Below are 20,106 nucleotides of genomic sequence, written 5' to 3' on the forward strand. Positions count from 1 at the left end.
TAGATTTTTGTGAAGTCCATTTGGAGGTGACCCTTCATAAAACTGCATTCTGCATCATTAAGAGAGAGCACTTAACACAGAGTACTTTGATGTTGTGGTGATGTAATTGCTAATTTAATTTAATTGTCTCTGTACATGCTGTTAGTTAATTGCAGCTGGACCATTTGCGTGAAAAGCTCTACGAGGCTGCCGAAAACATCAGCCATAAAGAGCATAAAAGCTATTAACAGCCATAAACAGGCTTCTATCAGTGCCATTAAACAATACAGTCAATATACCAGGAAAATGCAGTGCATGGAGGCTGATGGTGGACATGTAGACAGAGTTTGGAACTGAGCACTTGCTTTAAATGGAGCCTGCGAGCTACTTCAATCAGAGAGCTCAAGCGGTGCTGTGTCATACACAAATAACATGCCTTACTCTCTTCACGTAATATGCCGAACACACCCTGAAAATTTGGCTGTTTAAGCTGTAACACTTCCCATTTCTTACCCCTTACATGGCCTGCATAGCTGACTGCTGTTTCACACACTCAGAGACTACAGCATCACCCAGTAGAGGATAGCTACTCATCCCCAGTTTCCACAGTATATGCTCATATGCATCACATTCAGAGGGGGAGTGATGAACTTGGAGTCTGATGCCAAATTCTGCTGCTGTAATAAATCATTTCATATATTTTCATTACAAAATGCGGCATCATCGGTGTGGCTAGATTGGTGTTTCTTTGTAAGGGACCTGATCAACATTTGTACCAGTCAGAACGGAAACTAAACATTGCGGCCAATTCAAATTCAGAGTAAGTTCCAGTGCTGCTCATTGGCATATACCCAAACCACCTGTGCCCAAGTGATTTGGCTTCAGACTACCAGGCTCAGCTGATTCCCCAAGGTTGTTTTGAGGGCTAACATATCATACGTGTTCTGCATGGCCGCTCAACCAGACCGGGTAATAGACATGTGACTTAAACAGTGTAGGTAGCAATATGCAAACCACATACAAAATGTATGGATGCTGGAAATAAAACAGGTCTTTTGATCAGCCATATCAGTCCCTCTCGAGTCTACCAAGCAGGCACGTGATTTGGGGGCTTGCTCCAAATTCCGTAGAACTTCCATACTTTTGTAGCACTCTTGTAAAATGAGTTCGATTTTAAAAGCACTCCCCTCAAAAAGCTTTTGTTGTCTCTAGGTTTACACATCTGAGATAACCTAGATAAAGCTGAGCTTCTAAAGAGAGTGTAGATATTTGGGCTGACTTCTTTAAAAATGGGGATAACATTCATGGTTGTTTGGACACTCGAACATAATAAGAATTGTGTCACTGTGTGGAGAGAAAAAAGGAATAAAGCGAGCAAGAGAGAGAAAGTTAAAAACCCCGCTTCATTTCTCGGCTCCTCACACCTGGACGATCACCGTGTGACCCATCCAACAAGTACTTCTTCTGGAATACACTACTGCCTCTAAGCCGTTTGAAAATAGCCGCTGACTTTTCAGTCCCACCGGTGCACGTTTTCCACAAACTGCAAAAATGACATTAGCCATCAGACTTTTTCTCCATCACTGGTCAAAATGGAGAGCAGTGCAGGGAGAGAGAGCAAGCGTGCGGCTGAGAATTCAGCCTAAGATGATGAAAGAATGTGCCGGGGTCATGCAGACTTTATATTATGTCACATCCAGCTTGACAGCTAACGTGTTTGACAGACAGGGAGGAGAATTATCCTGCAGTAGCAAACAGAAGCCTCGGGATTGCCCAAATGAGTGTAGCACTAGCTCGGGGGTCCATAGGGGTTCATCTCCGTGTTTCTCAGCTATTCTCGGTGCATGACGAAAACATTTACCGGCAGGTTTGAGGAAATATCAGTTTTTAAATGTGATATTTAGATGGAGCTCTGGAGCTCTGCTAGTTTTGCATTGATTTGGAAAACAAGATATACCATGATGTCATTTTTAGCCACACAAACACACAAATTCTTCTTCTTCTATTGTGACATTTTTCACAGAGTTTCTCCTTGATATACATTCAATGAAATTATGCATCTTGCATCATGTCCTATTTAGATGCATTTAAGATTCCAGGCAGCAAAACGGACGGAGATGCCCTCCCCAGCACTCGGAACTGACTTGGAGGCCAAAATCCTGCATGAGGTGCTTTTTGAAATGCTCATAAGGACAAGAAATGCTGATAGCTCAAATGCTCACAATCTGCTTGGAGCCTGATCTTTTTCTATGTGTACATTTTTGGCCCTTTTCACTAGTTTACAAATGTATCGCATTTACCGTTTCGTCCTATACACTCGACATGTACATGCTCACATACTTGGTGTAGTACCCTTAAAATCAATGCTTTAGTTAATGGTTCCTTTCTTTGGAAAGTCACACCCATCAGATTATTGACACTTTGGAGGCACGTTGCTAGAGGTGGTATTGAACAGGAACTTTAAGACCAATTCACAAGTTAAGAAAAGAAAAACGGGCTCTTGCTTAAGGTGTCACATTGCAAAGCGATATAATCCAGCCTCTAACTGAGAAGTCTACCTGCCTAATTCTGACCAAACTTGTGATTTATTTTCCTCCTCCATATGGAGCTGAAGATAATAAAAACTACACTGGCAGCTGAGAACTGGGAATAAACTTTTATAAGAGCTCATCCCTTTACGTTCAGGTGGCTGTGTATATGTAATATTCCTCTCAGCTATAGTGTGGTGACTTGTGATAAAGGAAAATTTTGGGAACTCTTTGCATGCTCAGTATATGTGAAATATTTCCACTATCGAAACTTGGTTTGTGGGAAAGCAACAATTAAAAAAAACCAACAGTCTGGCATCCTGCAGTGACTGCTGCGTTCAGATTTTACACACACATGAATTTATCATCTGCACACATCCGAGCTGAGTTTGCGCTCCCATCAGCATTTAACATTTATCTTAAATCCCAGTTGTTAGTCTCTCACAAAATCACATCAACACCAGAAGATCTGTGATTCTTATGGATTAAGATGCATCACGCAGTATAACATGACAACAACAACAACGAACTTAACATGTATATATTTCATATAACATGCATTTTTCAAAAGCAACTCTAATTATATGTTTTTTTTTATTTACCAGCTGTGACAAAATGGCTTTGGTGGGGTTTTTTTGTCCTGAGGTTACCTGTTTGTGTGTACGTGTTTGACATCAGTCTTGAAGGTTTTTACACAGTACTGTTTATTTGTATCTTGCAAGGAGCATGGCAAAAAGGTGCAGCAACTGATTAAAACATATACGGAAAAACAGTATGTAACGCAAAAAATAAGTTTGTACAGTTCGAACAAGCTTGCAAAGGATATTTGCTATGACCACCTTAATTCTTCAACACAGCCTGAAATCTCTTAGACAATCTTCTTTGTCATGTAATGTAAAGTCTTCAGGGATCGTTCTCCAGGCTTCCTCAAGGACATTCAAAGCTCTTATTTGGATGTTGGGTGCCTTTTATTCAGATCATTGTCAAGATGATCCCACACTGCTTCAATAATGTTAAGGGCTCTGGGGAGGCCAATCCATAAATAGTCTTCCATTGTGTGTTTTTCTATGTGTTTGTATTTCCATCAATTTCTGATTCATCACTTCACAAAACCTGCTGCCACTGATTTTCAGTTCAGTTCTTGTGTAATTTCACATAACTCATAACTCATTTCTCCTCGTTTCCCTGCCTTGAGAATTAGTAACAAAGTGGTTGAAGACACAATCTAAACTTGGTTCTTTTCTAAACTGTCTATGCGTAGACACAGCACTGGTTCATCCCTCATGTTAGGTGCCCTTCTATGTATAGATCCGTGTTCAGTGGCTTAACAAAAAAAACCAAAGTAATCCTCTGAAAATGGTCAGGCACAAGGACTGGACAGAAAATGAGTTAAATGAGTTAAAAAGCAGCCAGTGGTTTAATAAAAACACTGAAAGAGAGTCAGAAAGCTTGAAGAGAATTATTGGCAAAACTGCTTTAAAGATTATAAGAACGTCTGGCTCCTTGAAAGCAAAATGATGGGAAAAGAAATGAGCCGTTCAAAAGTTTTCCAATGTCCTGTATGTGCAGACTTTTTGTCAGTGAAATTGTATCACAAATCTGCAAGCTACAAACATAGGCTATTACAGATGTGTAGTTGAGATCAAGATCTTAAAAATGGGTGTGATGAGACCAATCTGCTCCTGGACTGTAGCGGGAAAGCACCACAAAGGTGGTTTCACCACTTTGTGTCTGTCTGCCCATTACAACTCTGCAAGCTACCGTCCAGTATTAGATGATGAAAGGATGTACTGAGGTCATCCAGACTTTATACTATACCATCCTATCTATCTATCTATCTGTGTGACAAGTATTCATAAACAGCATTTTCATGTCTCTTACCACTTAATAAATGACTCAGAGGTATACACTTTTATTTTAATCTTAGAGGAAATTTAACTCCTTTAGAGGTCACTTAATAGGTTAATTGACGATTCTACTTTGACATTTAAGTGTTATTTTCCTCTCTCTTAGAGGGCAGGGGAGGATAAACTGATACATGGCGTGGTTAAAAAAAGTATACAGGCCTTTAATCCCTGCAGTCTGCACAAAAGGCTCCGGTGCCAGCGCATTTTAGACAAAGAATTGTATTCATCCTCAGAAATGTGGGATGGATTCTTTTGCCGACCTTTGTCATGGAAATTCTTTGAACTTCATGTGGAATTTTTTTTACCAATACCTCAGAAGAAAGCTGTGAAATTGCATTCTGTAACCTCTTGGGGAAGTAAGTTGCAAGCACTCAAGCACTCAGTAGCATCTGGGGGATTTTACATGTCTATATTCTCAACAGAAAAGCTCTCAGTCTCAACCCAAGGGAAGTCTTTTTGTAGTATATTATTGCAAAAAGTCCCACCTATTTCAAAGAAATGCTGATTGAGGGTGCTGGCAGACCAGACGGTATATTTACAACTTTTCTAATGACTGACATTACGATTTTAAAATATCAAGGGATTTTCTATGATGTAGTTTTCTGTCATATGAAGGCAAAACAGCAACACAGAAAATGAAGCTTATATTAGCTCAGACTTGCAGCTAACCATTTCCCTTATTTAAACAGGTTTCAAATTATAGAAAAAAATCGAAACCTTTGACCCCTGCGGAGCTGCTTTTTCTGTTTGGGTTCACTTATCCTCTAAGGGTAAGGGGCCACTGCAAATCAATACAACACTGTTCTGAGTGATCACTTTCATTCTATGAAGAAACATTTCTATCTGTTTGGGAGTAGTCTCTTTCAGGAGACTACTTCCCTGATCAATAGGGCATGAGGGTTTACTGAGGAGTTTGGTCAGTATGAAGACATGCTCACGTCTTCACAATCAGCACATCTCAACCCAACTGAATAACTGTGGGAGATTTTGGACAAACATGTTACACAGTGCTCTCTGCTACCATCATCAAAACAAGAATGGGGGAATATGTTCAGAAGACTGTTGTTCTATACATCCAGTAGAGCTCTACTGAGTGAGAGCCAAGATTGGAAGCATAGAACACAATGGGTGGCTTTTCCTGTAATTTGTCACTCATTCGTCTATAGCTCCGGTGTTAATTCAAACCAATGCTAATTTCCAGACCAGAAAGCAGTTTCAAGTACCAACACCCTGTTATCCTCAGATAACAGAAATCTAGCAGCGAACATAGCACTCACAACAGCACGACATGCTTTGCTCTCTTCACACTAGTCCAATATTTCTCTCATGAATTGTAACTTAAAATGATCTCACTGGATAAAGCAGCACGCTTCAATTTCAAATCCACATTTGAAGAGTTAAATGTGTGTTAAGTTATTCATAACATATCAAACTCCATCAGCAGAGCAGCATGTGTAACTTTGACAGCTCTCTGGGACCGACTACAGCAGCGGCTAATTAGCAGAAATGATAAATTCCCATTTTTACAAAATTAAATTCATTTAAAAGGTTGACAAGTATTCAAAATAGCAGTGAACAATGTGTAATAAGTTTTTTCCTTGAGCAGCGGATACTTTCGAAAGACTGAAATCTGAGCACCAAGCAAAGTATACCTATATTCATTCCCTGTGCCTTACCTGGCGTGAAGCCACACCCTCGAGCCATTATTGAATGCTCTTCAAATTTTACTGATGTGTTGCAACTTGAGTGAACTTTCATCTGTATTAGTTTTTTAAAAGTAATTCAGGTTAATTAATAGGAGACTCACAGAAAGTTTCACTTAATTACTTGCAGAGAATTACATGAGAAAATCAATACCTGATTTAAGCCACAAGCAGGGGCGGATCTACAGGGGGGCAAGGGGGGCAACTGCCCCCCTGCTGTAGAGCCGGGAACTTTATACCTAAAAACCGTCTTTGTTTTCTTAGAAGAGATAATGATACAATAAATAGTTTGAAAGTGCTTTTGTTGATATTTTGTTGACTCCATTTACATATAGGGGATTTTCACATACTTCACTGAAGAGGTATGTGCCACCCTGCCTAGACGTCTCGCCCCATTTTGCTCTCCCATGTAAAATCTTTTAGATCTGTCACTGGCCATATGACTAGTGTCATATTTATGAAGTATCCACAGCAGCTCTTAGCGTCATTTAGCACGAAACAACTGGAAATGCTGTAGCTCCCCAGAGGTCAGAAAAATCCACTTAACAGGAAGTATATTTATCACAGTATATTTTGGTCGTTCAAGAAGCTCACAGTCACAAAGTAGTGCAGCACATACATGCCAACTTTATACTTTGATTTATTTTCAGGCACTCATAGGAACCTCTACATTAATAAGTATTTGCTGTTCTTTTAAAAAAAATCTCTATTAGTGTGATAAACTGCCCGACTAGGGTCAGAGAGGATGGGTGAGCAGCTTGTCTCCAGACAACTCCCAGTTTTTAATCACCAATCAGTCTAACATGCATGTCATTTAGAGAAAATACACGCAGAGTCCACAGCCCATCAGCACGAACTTTTTTTGCTGTGAGGTGACAGTGCCATCGCTGGGCATCGTGCCTGCGCATCCATAAAACGGAGGCTGTTGATGGAGAGACAGACAGACGCGTAGGCCCTTTTAACTACGCCTGTCAAAAGCTAATTCCACCCAGTTGCTGCCCTTCCTCTTTGATATGCCGGCTGATTTGCTGCTGCGGCCAAATCAGTGTGCGCAAGTGCTCGTCAAATGCTTTGGCCTTGTCAGATCATTTCAAGTTTTCAGCAAGAGTCTTAGACATCTAACACAAGCAATTACGTGAACAGATTAGCTAATGCTGAGATAATGAATGGGATGAGCCAATCTGCCTGTCAAGTGTTGCTGTTGTTGTTTTCTGGTGATGATGCTGTCCACGGAGAGAGCATTTGGATACCTCTCTATATAATTCGATTGTCTTCAATGGTGGGAGGATGCGAAATGCACAAATCTTGTGAAATAATCTTAATTACCTTGTCAAAATGTGTTCAAATTAGGGTGGGGGTATCTGCAGTCACTACTGAAGGAGGTTTTTAATGAAGTTTATGATTCACAGGGATAATAAGTAAGCTGACAGGGCCTGTCTAATTACTTATCCCTCTGGCTCTGAACGCCAAAGTGGCAACTCTCTGAGGTACGCTCATGCCCAGGAAGCCAAGTAATTTTTCCAAAGCCACTTGAAGCAGAGGAGTATGCTCGATGTCATCGTTAAATGCCAAACATAACATATGTTCTCAGACATACACTCTATTGTGGTGTAAATTATGGACACAGTCTGGATCTATAAGACACGAGGAGACAAGAAGGCCATATAAATCTTAAATTATGCATGCACCAAACATGTCGATGCATAAATCCAAATCACGTATTATAATGTCAGCACGAAAAAGCATACGCAGAAGCTCTCTGCTTTGCCATATGGTCGCAATAAGTCCTTCAATAGCTGGGGTAGTTCCTCCGAAACAATCCTCGATCTGGGTCTTGTAACTTTTACTGCCGCATCTATTCTCATTTGTCTTTTCTCCCATAGATGGACTCGGGCTGGAACATACAGTAATGAACCATGAAGTAAGTAAACCCGAGTCCATTAAGCCCCAACAGATTGATTCAGCCCCTGAATAATGCAGGATTTAAAAAAGACAAATGCTTGATCAATATCCAATGGTACTGTTGCTTTCACGTTGGTTTTATCGATGGAGAGCAGATAGTTTCTCACATTTTGTGGCGAGAGAATGAATCACGCCTTTGACAAGGTGATAAAACAACGCACGGTTATAGTAAAGGATACCTTAGTCAACACTGGTCACTGAAGAGACAAGAGACAGTGGAAGAAAACAAGTTCTTAAACTGTTAAAAAAGAATTCAGCATAAACATCGCCGCAAATTGTGTTTATTTCGGTGTGAAAACGCACCACCATATGGGACAACCATATTGGACACTATGTGATGCTTTGTCCAATAAAGCATTCCTCATTATGGCATTTGTCCAGTAATCCCCCACATTTATCTCCTTCTATTTGCAAAAGTGTAACATGAGAATCCCTCGGAGGCATTAGATTTGTTCTCATCTTTGGAATGACTCACTTTGTTGGAAAGGGCTCACATATGGTGAGCGCCCACTGTCATTTGCCGTTTGATGGACATGAGCATGATGTTGATTTGGAAGCTGCCAGAATGGCTGGTGTCCACAGATGGCTACGGCTCATAACGACATTTCTGTCCTTTCTCAAGGTGACTGCTTTCCGCTGCGGAGGGCTGCAGCCTGGAGGAGGAGTCTGAGTCGGTCACGGGGAATAGTGAAGATATATTCTGTGTGTGATCTGAATATCCCTGAATGCTAAATGAAGATAATTCCTAGTGTGACATGTGTTAAAAGCCAGAGAGGGTGGCTTTATGTAAAAGGTAGCTTGCTGTGGGTTTCTCAGAGTTGCCCATGATAGGTCACCGAAACCACAAATGTGATTAACATTTAGTATTGTAATCCTGGTACAGATGCCGGATGAAGCTCTTTATTAACATCGCATTATTAGATTCTTTGAGAAAGTCGACAGCACACAGCAACCGGATGACTCTAACAGCCCTGTCTTCATTCATAATAATTAGATAGACAGTATGATGATAACTTTCAGGGCAGGAAACAAAATGTAGCATGAGAATTTCTGCCCTCGAAGGGAAAGAAACTATTTAATACAAATATTCTCTCACATGTGAAACACAACGTATTGTTAGATGGAAAAATCAACCGATGAGAATCCATGTGTACAGTCATCATATCCTTTACAAACAAACACATCCGGAGGCTGTCGCCTTCCTTTGAATCCATTTGTATCTTCAAATCCAGATGGCTTGTGAGGTTGATCAACTGTGTTAAATTGTCTGGGCTTCATATTTGTATCAGTGTGGCAGATGTTCTCACAATAAACTGAAAGCAACATCTGACTGCATCCACCAACTGCTACGAGGCTGCACCTGTTATAGTACCACCTGAAGTAATGCTTACTGGTTCATCTTGAATTTATTTTTTCTTTGTTTTTTAGTTTTAGTTTTTTAGTTTTTTGGGTGGGTGGGGGCACTGTTTGCTTTCATTAAACAAAGCCACCATCTGGAAAAAAGTGGTGGGTGGCACAAGATGCAAAGCACTAGCTGAGCTGCTGGGTTTATCGTCTGATAATCAGAGTTGTTGCTCAAAATATGAATGTATTACACATGGACATTCTGTTTAATATGCTTCTGTGGAAGCAAAACGAAGGGATAAGCCTAAAGGATCAATCTGTAGATTTATTAACCAGCTACAACTTAGAGGTGGATGTCACTGTCACCTTGTAATGAATAACAGATTTTAAAACAGTGAGTTGTGTTAAAGAAATCAATTATTAGCAAAATAGCAAAAGACAAAAGTACATTATCTGTCTAAAGGTTTTACTTGAGAAATATTGTATTTCAGACATTTGAGTTTGTAATAACAATGCACAGTGCTTAAAATTTGCAGCTATGCAGGGTCATAATGCTGAAAGTGACTTTTAGTGACACTTGTGAATAGTGAATTCTGAATGTGGATTTGTAAGTAATGAAATTTGAAATAAGGGATTAGGAACAGGAAAAGTGTAAACTTCATCCTACTCCTTTTTGAGCACACACATTCTGTAGACGTACATATATACATGAAAACTTGATGTTTTCTAAGTTCTGTTTTTGTTTTTTCTCTTGTTATTTCAGTTATATTTGCATGTTCGAAATAAAATTCTATCCATCTATCTACTTTTCTGAGCTCAGCTTGTTTGACAGCCTCAGAACATGAGCAGGCGTTAATAAGCAACCTGCAGCTGACATCAACGCTGTTTCTTGCACTGAAACTAGCGCTGCTTCATCTAAATGCTAGCTAGCTATTTTAAAATGCTGTATGATTGCACAGTTACTGTGTCACCTGCCACTTAAAAGTTTTTAAAAGTTAGAAGCTTTCCATCCATAGAGACGACAACCAGCTGCACTCATACTCATGGGCAATTTAGAATGACCAGTTAGCCCTAACCCCACTAACTGCATGTCTTTGGACTGTGAAAGGAAACCAGAGTACCCGGAGAGAACAGACACAAACACGGGGAGAACATGCAAACTCCACACAGATGGTGGAATCAAACTCAGGAATGCCTCGGGCTGTGGGCAACAGTGCTAATCACCGCGCCACCGTGCTGCCCAAGCTAGAAGCTAAAATCCAAAAAACTTTGATGGAAGTTTAAACATGAGGTGTGATGTCATCAAGGTTAGTTTGTTAGCCTAATATGTGAAAGGGACCCGAGTTTAGGACTCACGTAATCTTCAGTATTGTGCAACTATCTTGAGCAACCCCTTTTTTCTATATATTTTGTTGGGAAAATGGTAAATAGAGATTTATTGAAATGTGCAAACGTGTATGAAAATATAGTGCTCGAGGCAAAAACCTACAATTCTAATGAGCTAGAAATCAGTATTTGGTATGGCTACCTTCAAAATACTACAGCTACAGCTGAAGAACATTAAAAAAAAAAAAAAGCAAGAAAGTCTGACAAAATAAAAGTAGGGAGGTGTGACTCAAGACTTTTGTGAGTCCTAAACTCAGATGCCTTTCACATATTGGGCTAACAAACTAACCTTGATGACATCACACTTCATGTTCAAACGTCCATCAAGTGCTTATCTAAATTTGACAGTTATTACAACAAACCGGGCAACAGGTCTAACCTGTTATGTAGTGTCACATTGTAAATGCATGGGATTAAAAAATGCACTGATCTAAAACCAATATAATACATATACTGGACTGTTACATGCTATAGTTTGATCCCACCATAATAACTCTGCTTGGGATACAGAAAGAACCAAGTGAAGTGTAATTATGTCCCATTCCTGTCTAGCTGCTGGTACTGCTACACTTTAATTAGCTCAATTCTCCTCACTACAGAGAGATTATGAGCAGATGCCTTGAGGCCCAGCCCAGGTGGGTATGGAGATGGGGCTTCAAAGAAGAAAAAAAAAAGATTATTTTTTGGTTCATTACTCCTGAAAGGAGTTCCTGGTGAGTTTAATAAATGTCATCAAGACAAGCAGGCCACCCCATGAGATCACACTTCACAAGGTTCTTGGACTGATTGATTAGACTGTTATGAAAATGAGACAGATTTCATGAAGCAGCTTGGATGGCTTCCTGATGGCAATGTAAGCTCATGGGCATATTGTGTGGGTAAACCCATCTAGACTCTAGACTTTTTCTGGCAGAAACATGGTTGCCATCATAGTTTGGCGGGCAAAAATGTTTACGAATTAAATTTCTGCAAGTCATAAAATGGTATGCCAGACTGACTTTGTTAGATTAGGATGTGAAGGGAAGGGCATGACTGAATGTAGCAGTTTTAGTTTAGCATGGCACAAGTCTTTTACTAAATGCATTTAGCACTGTGTGAACACAGAGTACACGGTGCGTTTAGGCAGCAAAAATGAGCTGCGAGCAGCTGCATGAAGCTAGCAGAAACTATAGATCTGCCTGCAGAGTTTGCTGAATTTGATGAGTTTCCCAGCTTCATAAACTTATAGGGCACAACATGTTTATATATTACTCCCAGTGCTTGAATTATGTCAAATTAACACCTTAATCCTTTCATTCCCAGAAGTGCCAGACATTTATTTACTCACTGGAAACAGAAATTGATGGAAGTCCAACACTTATATAGCCTAAAACCAAAAAGAAGCCCAGCTGCCTTCATTTCAAGTGCTTGAGAATACTCACACCTGCATGACTAAGAATCTGCACAGACCTTTCTTTTTTATATTTATTATTTACAAAGAGAAGTAATGAAACCTGAGCTGCTAGCATTTGTGGACTCGGTTTTCTATTTTCCTCTTGCTTTAATGTGGTGAAAGAATTAGCATAAGCATAATTGCCACATTTCAAAAGGTTTCCTTTTTCCCCTGTTTCGGTGGAAAAAGCAGGGACGGCAGCTGGAGGAGTGACCCCTGGTAGATTTTGTGTAGTATTATATTTGCGAAGTGAGTATCACAGTATCACATAGGAATTTGAAAAATGAAAGGCAGTGTCCAGGTCTACTGGGGCTCTATATCAGCAAAGACTCAGTGAAGCAGGTGTGGGAGACACATTGCAAGATAAATTCATATTGACACTTCTGGCAGAATTCACCGTTACTGTCCCAAACCATTTTTCTCTGTTTGCAAAAGGGGCCTTGTGGTAAGTTCAAACATGCCATCTGCAATTATTTACAAGGGCAATGAAAGATTCTCTGGAAGATTTAAAAAAAAAAAAAAATCATTCAGCACAAACGCATTTAATGCATTCCTTTATTTGTTGTGATTATGTAAGCGAGAGAGTGACATCACGAGGCTGCAGACGAACTCTATGTGATCTTTCATCAGTGTGATTTGCCTCTGCTGTCTCTCTTCATTTACAGGTCCTAGCTTATAAATGATTTCACTCCTGAGCAAACACATCGGTGAGAAACCCCTCCTCCCCGGTTTTATTCTGTTGTCTACCTGTCAAAAGTGACACCGCACCACATTGCTATGTGCAGCCTAATCAGCCCCTGCACATCCCTTCTGCCTACGAAAGATTCTTTGCATCCCTCTTAGACACAAAGGAACAACTCACGTTAGATGATAACTATACCATAACCTTTGAATGTGAACCCTGCCTCTCATCAGGCTCCTGCAGTCAGATGATCCTGGGCTCCTGTGAGCTGCCCTGGCTAATTGTTAAACATGTTCTTGTCAATCAAACCTATCCCAGTGGCAGCTCTTCAACCGGCACTACAATGAGCTGCCTGAGCCGCAGTAGCCAAAGAGGAGTAACTGCGGCTCACTTGCCGGGATCCCGACTCCATTCCATTAAAGGCTGTACATTATGAATGGACGAAGCTAGTTGCTGACTGTCGACCCATCAGGCTTGTGTGTGTGAGCTGAATGGCCTGTTTTTTCGTGGCATGTGTTTCATTTCCACACACAAACAGGCCAAACAGGAGGATAGGTAATTGGCACTCTGTTTGCAGACAGACGGTTATCCTTCTCACTTTATGAATGAAAAAAAGCGATAGTAAATATTCAGTGAGAAAAGAGAGACAATGAGGAGCTGGTGCGTATCAGAGCCAGTTAAACTATATCACACAGTTCAATAGAGTTGTTCTAGGTTTATTTAGTTGCTGTAGCTGAATTGATCTCCCCCACGAACATCGTCTAACACAGCTGCATGGTTTGTTAGGTGCATATAAGCAGGGCTGCTGAATGTGAAAACTCTGTAAGCTTGGGGGCGGCTGTCAGTGGTTGGCACATAATAGAAAATACTGAGTTATTACTACATAATAATGGTAAAACTACGAGCTAAAGACAGAAGAGGCCAGATCATTGTATCATTGTGCAGACGGCAATGAATCATGCCATTTATATAAACAGGAAAAGCCACTCTACGTGGAATAATAGAAGGCTCTGAAATAATCATCAGCAACTATAAACGTCTTCAATAAAGCACTGCACAAACATGAAAACATTCTCCAGCCTCTGTTTAAGTGCTCTTTCAAAGGCAGCCGACACTTCAGAGGTGTCGTTGATGGAATCTCGAGATTTTGAAATGTATGTGGGCATGATGTTAAATGAAGAGTGGGATCTTTCAAGCATTTCTCATTGCAATAAGCCCAAGGAGAGCGTCTCGATTCAGAAAGGTTCCACTTGGCTGGAGAGAAACATTTTCTGAATTTAAACGCTAACCAATTCTTCAGCAAGCCCTTCGCTCACATGAAGCGTTAAATTCAACTCAAAGCAGCAGCCAAAGAGATTTACATTTTCTGTATACAAGCTTTAGAGCCTTTGGGTTGGCTAAAGATTTGCATTAAGGGGATTTTTTTATTTCCCTCCTCCACTCCCATCTAAAAAACTTTGGAAAGTTTAATCATGGTTTCTGTTGATGCCCCTGGGTTTTGTTTCTTAAGCTGTTTCCCTCCGGCTGTGAAACATAAGAAAACTTGATCATAAGCTGTTCCAAAGTCTGAATACAGATTTCACAAATCATTCTAACAAGGACTGTTCATCTAAGCATTACTCCCTCAAATATTGGCTCTGTAATTATGGCTCTTTGTGTGGCCTTCCTCGTGTAGAACTTCAGACACAAACCTCTGCAGCTTTGAAGGAAAGCCTCATTAACAACATAACTTTTCTCGCAGCTTTTCTCTGAGAAGTTTCATCTCTCTCTTAACACAGCGGCTTCTCATTTAGTTTAAAGAGACAAAACAAAGTCTACCTTTAAGGCTGTTTATAAAAGTCTACATTGTAGCAGCAGCTTGGGTAATAAAATGTGGTCCTTACCCGCATGCCCAGCTCGATGTTCTCACCGCCGTAGACCTCCATGCCAGGATCCAGCAGACCGATCTCACCAAAGTATTCCCGATCTACCACGAAAGAGCAGCCGATCATGGCTGGAGTTCTAGTCGGGCAGAGTGAGAGACACAGCATGCGTCAATGGAATTGAACCGCATGAAACCCACCTTTTTTCTTTAAGTCCGCTAAAAAGATCAAACAAGAACAAAAATAATAATAATTTAAGGTTTCTTAATGTACATTAAATGCCCAGACAGGTTTAAGTGGGGTTTTAAAGCTAAACTTTAAACCTCAAATACTGCAAATAAATGTGTGTTGCAGATATTCCATGTACATGTCTTTGTATAGCATAGAAAGACTGTTTCCATTAAGGCCCAATCTTACAGCAGACAAGAGATGAGAAAGAAACAGCGTCCTCCAACAGTGAACCTTTCATTGTTCTCTTTTTCAGTGTGGCTTTTTTTAAGAGCAATGTGTAACATTTTTTGCAATATATAAGATGGTCTCGTTTCTCTAGCAGATCATCATGCAGGTTAGTTTTTAGAGGGTTTCTATTCTACAGCAGTGCCTAATGTTCGACAAAGGCACAGACAAATTGCTGTTCTCTGAACTTTAAGTAAAACTTTAAAGAAAGCCAGATTATGACCAAAAATCCAAAACTTTTATACACTGCTTTTTTAAATGAGGAGAAGACTGAGGCTTGATTGACTGAGGGAAGGTGTGGAAATGCCAGAAAGATGAAAAAACAAACAGACACTAGTTCAGTTTAATTTTAAGCACAAAGACTGCGCCTCTGTTGTTTAACCACCTTTGCTAAAGGTGCTGAAAAAGAACAGCTTATATATACCCTGCAATAAAACTGAATTTTTTTCAAGCCTTAAGACCACAATTATAAGCTTAAAGACCCCAACTGCTCAGTATTACTGAGGAGAGTGGTAAAGGTGCAGGAGAACTATATTAGTGTGTTATTGAGCACAAGCAGTTACTAGCTCACCGCAGCAGCCACTCTGAATCAACTTACTCTCACAGGGGTGAGTAAGTTGTTTTATCAGCCATGAAATCTCCACTTCAGCCCAAAATTCAGGGCACCAGTGATCCAAATGAGAGCCACGTGACAGTTTCATGGTATATTTTGTTTATCTAATTATTTAATCATTCTGGCAAATAAATTTCATGCGTAGTAAGACAAACCTATCAATGGTTGCTATAATAATTAAAACAAAATGAAACACATTATACAATATAAAGATGAAAATAAAACATCTTACTTAAAATCTACCAAAATTTAGCTGATATAAAACATTTAGAGGGTGCATGTTTTTTTTAACAAAAGCAAGATTTTCCATCTTCAGTAGAAGAAACGGTCCCACTTAGTTGACAGGGCTACTTTCAGCACTATTATCGGTCCCATCTAAAGTGCTCAGAACAAAGCCCCATTAAGAGCATTATAGTCATACAAGGTCTTGAACAGCATTATTTTTTAAAGTGACCAATGAAAAGCATGGATTTTCTATCTGAAATGATGCCTGAGATGAGTCCACCATGTATTACACAAACACGCACACACACACACACACACACACACACACACACACACAAACGAATGTCAGCCACTTCAGTCTGACAGACATAGCAATAGGAAGTACTGTAAAGTGCTTCAAGAGCTGCATTTTGATTCACGGACTGTATTAAAAGAGAGCATTAAGCTGTATGGCGTGCAAGCCAAAAAGAAAGGTGCTTTTAGGTTTAAACCCCATATAAAACGCTGACTGAAATATAACCATGGGCTGCTACTTTGAAAATCCTGCACCAGTAGATAAATAAAAATTTGACGCAGAGCTCCGAACCCCCTGAACCAATATATCGCCAAGAAAGCGCTTTCACCGTTTGTTTTTTTTTTTTCATAAATGTCTTTAGAGCTTGACATTCACAGTATATACGTCTCATGAGCTGTGTCACTTTAATTTAAAATAGCTGAAAATCAAACACAATAAAGAAAACCCAATTTAAAAGTGAAACTGGCTTGCGATCACAGATTGGCAGTTCCAGTTAAACACTCTCGCAGTAACAATTACAAGTCTATCTTTTTTTATGAATCACGCTTGCTGAGTTCTGTACTTTTATTTCCTGACACACAGTCTTGTTTAAATTATAAGGGGGTGACAGACAGGCTTTCAAGTGCCATCATTTTTTACTGGCTGTGTAGATGAAAAAGACAGACCCTGCACACTCTCGGCCTGATTCATCCTATCCTTTCACTTCCCTTGACAAGTGGCCTTCCTGTCTGTACTGCAAACTTTGTGCAAATCTCTTTGAGTGCTCCCTTTAGATTAAGCTTCCTGGCAAGGTAAACACGTCTCTCTCCCTCAGTACACTCTCAGCACCGTATTAAGCTGGACGCATCTGACAATGCAATAAAATCCTTGCACGATTGAACGTTTAGCATTTTTCCACACTGTGTAATTTATATTGTGAAACAAACATCCTCAAATTGATGTCCTGCATATTTGTATTTTTAAGTTAAGAATAAAGAAAAGAGTAAATTGTTGCCAAGTTTGGTGGCAACATTATCAAGCAGGCCTTTTATGGTATTTAATGGCATTAAATATCCAATTAAATTAGGCTAATTAGGCCAATATATTCCAACATATTCTTAAGACCAGAGTCTTAACTGGCAAAGAATAATATATGAAGAAGGAAAGAAAAACATTTGTATCCACTGGAATTACACTGACTATGGCACTGATTATGGTAAAGTGCTTGAAATAGGATGAGGGCTAAACTGGTAATTAGAAACCACGCGAGGGAAACCTGGTCTGATTAAAAGGGACAGCATCCATCCCACTTTGCGTGGTGCATCTGTCATATAAATATAATGATTAATGTATTCATTTTTAAAATTTAAAAATAAAGTAATGAGACCACAAAGTAGAGTTGCTTCTCTGCAATTTCCCTTCAGCTGTCAAGCCCCCAAAACACCACAGAGACAGAGTCTGCTCCCTGACCACCTAAATTAAAGAAACAAAAAGCAAAATCAACACATGACAAACTATTCATATGGATCTAATTAAAATTAATGACTTCTACAATAAAACCAAAAGCACAAACCAAATAAAATTAAATAAAAGAGCATTAGATCTCACTCGTGAAAAAGTTGGGAAATGGTTTGATAGATGACCAAGCAATTATTTTTTATTATCTCTGAAACCTTGAAATATATCAGCTAACAGCCTGGTTCAGTCATCCGCTCTGCCCCTCAATTCTAAATTATCCAATCCCTTAAACCCAATAACAGACATTCCTCTTTTGTTCTACTAACTATTTCTGGTCCTTATTAAATGCTCATGCTTGTGCTATTGCAGAATGATTATCATTTATATTTGCCCAGATATTCTAATGGGCTCTGCTGGACTAAAACATTTGGCACTAAAACGTTGCTGTTGGTAAGTGGTGCCATGTCAATATAACGGCCAAAAGGTGCGTACACAGGCATTTCTGTGGCTGGTCTTTTCAGAGTTTCCCTTTCACAGAGCAAGATTTGGGGCGGACAGTATTTAAATGAACTGTGCAAACATGAGTTATTAAAGTGTGCCATAGAAAATTCTGTTGAATTTATGCTGAAAAAAAGGTCACATCTTATTTTGCATCCATGTCTTATTTGGCACTGGAGGATGGCTGAAAGCTGTGACTCCTCAACCCGAATCTTTAGAATTAAGCTCCACAGGTCTCCGGTCCTTATTAATACTGTTATTTTGATAACATAGAAAATAATTGAACTGAACTGAATTCCAATAGTACTGAATGTATTAAATTCCATACTGGAATGCCTGTCAATGGGATTTAAACAGATCTGAAGTGTGTTTGATGTGTGTTTGAATTGTAATGCTGGGAGACCTGGACGTACACTGCATTATTTTGGTTAGTACAGTATTTACTTCCACACCAGGCCTGGTTGTTTTCAACCAACCAATTTAGGCTACGTCCACACGTACACGGGTATTTTTGAAAATGGAGATTTTCCGTTTTTGTTTTAAAAAATAATCCCGTCCACATGTAAACGCAGAAATGAAGGAAAACGCTGCTAGGAGCATGCCAAAGCAACAGGTGGCGATATATTCATAACCGTGCAGAAATGTTGGCCAATCAGAAGTCTAGAAGCCTCGGTGGGAAAAAGTAAACAAAGGGGCATAGAAGCAGAACAGAGTTGTATGTGTGGAGGGACAGTAACTGTGTGTATATGTAAGCTTTTAAACACTGCAGAGAGAACAATTAACAGTAACAGTATTGTAGAAATTAATTTCACTGAAACAATAACCCACAGTGTGACGTCAAAAAAGGCGCACACCTTTGACGCTGCGTTTTCTCAGTTTTTCTCGTCCACACGTAAATGCAAAAAACAGAGTTTTCAAAAATATCCACCCTGGTCGGAATTTTTAAAAATCTCCGTTTTCAGTGACCGAAAACGCCGTTTACGTGTGGACGAAAGGTGCAAACGCATAGAAAAATCTGCGTTTTCAAAAATACCCGGGTACGTGTGGACGTAGCCTTATTGCACTCTTCATAAAATACTGGTGATCATTAATGGGAACTGGCTTTGCTGTATTTATAAATTACAATGAAGTGAGTAGATGATCCCCCCAGAACTTTAACCTCCCCTGGGGAAATGTTTGCAGTTGCATCATCATGCTTATTTGCTCCTCTTTAGTAAATCTGACTCATACCAAATATTCCAGTACCCCTGTTGGAAACCTTGCATTCAGGATTTTTTCTAAGTCATACAATAAACTTATCTCAAGGACTCCTTTCATCTGTATAATAGACTATGGTGAAAATTAGGAACATCCTGTCTCAGAGTGATGCTGAGAAAATAGACCACCCACCTGTGAATTCCAGGTTGAGCTATTGTAATTACTTATCAGAGGGATGCACTAATAGTTCTCTTAAAAGCCTCTACCAGATGCAAAAGTGAGAGAACTAACAATGACTAGCAGGACAGATCATTTTTCTACCCTGTTAGCTTCTCCTCACTGCATTCAAAACCCTTCTCACATACAAACCCTTAATGATGCTACACTATATCGCAAAGACCTCGCTATATCATCTCAACAGAGCACTTTGCTTTCACAGTGCTTTCTTGTGGTTCCCCAAGTTTTAAAAAGCAGAACATAAAGGACAGCCTTTAGCTATTAGGTCCGTTTTCTTTGAAAGGAGCACCTTGTTTGGGTGCTTTTCGGGTGAGGCTTAAAACTTCCCTTTTTGATAACGCTTATCTTTCGGGCCGGATTAGG

General features: G+C 39.7%; 1 protein-coding gene across 1 annotated transcript in view; it reads right to left on the reverse strand.

Moving 5' to 3' along the window:
• galnt9 (polypeptide N-acetylgalactosaminyltransferase 9) overlaps positions 1-20,106 on the reverse strand; it is a 95,783-nt gene that overhangs the window by 19,649 nt on the left and 56,028 nt on the right. Inside the window, 1 exon segment of the mRNA XM_040028474.1 lies at positions 14,807-14,924. Within this exon segment, the coding sequence (XP_039884408.1) occupies positions 14,807-14,924 (118 nt within the window).

Source organism: Simochromis diagramma, unplaced genomic scaffold (assembly GCF_900408965.1).
Source record: "Simochromis diagramma unplaced genomic scaffold, fSimDia1.1 OVJJ01000781.1, whole genome shotgun sequence".
Taxonomy (NCBI): domain Eukaryota; kingdom Metazoa; phylum Chordata; class Actinopteri; order Cichliformes; family Cichlidae; genus Simochromis; species Simochromis diagramma.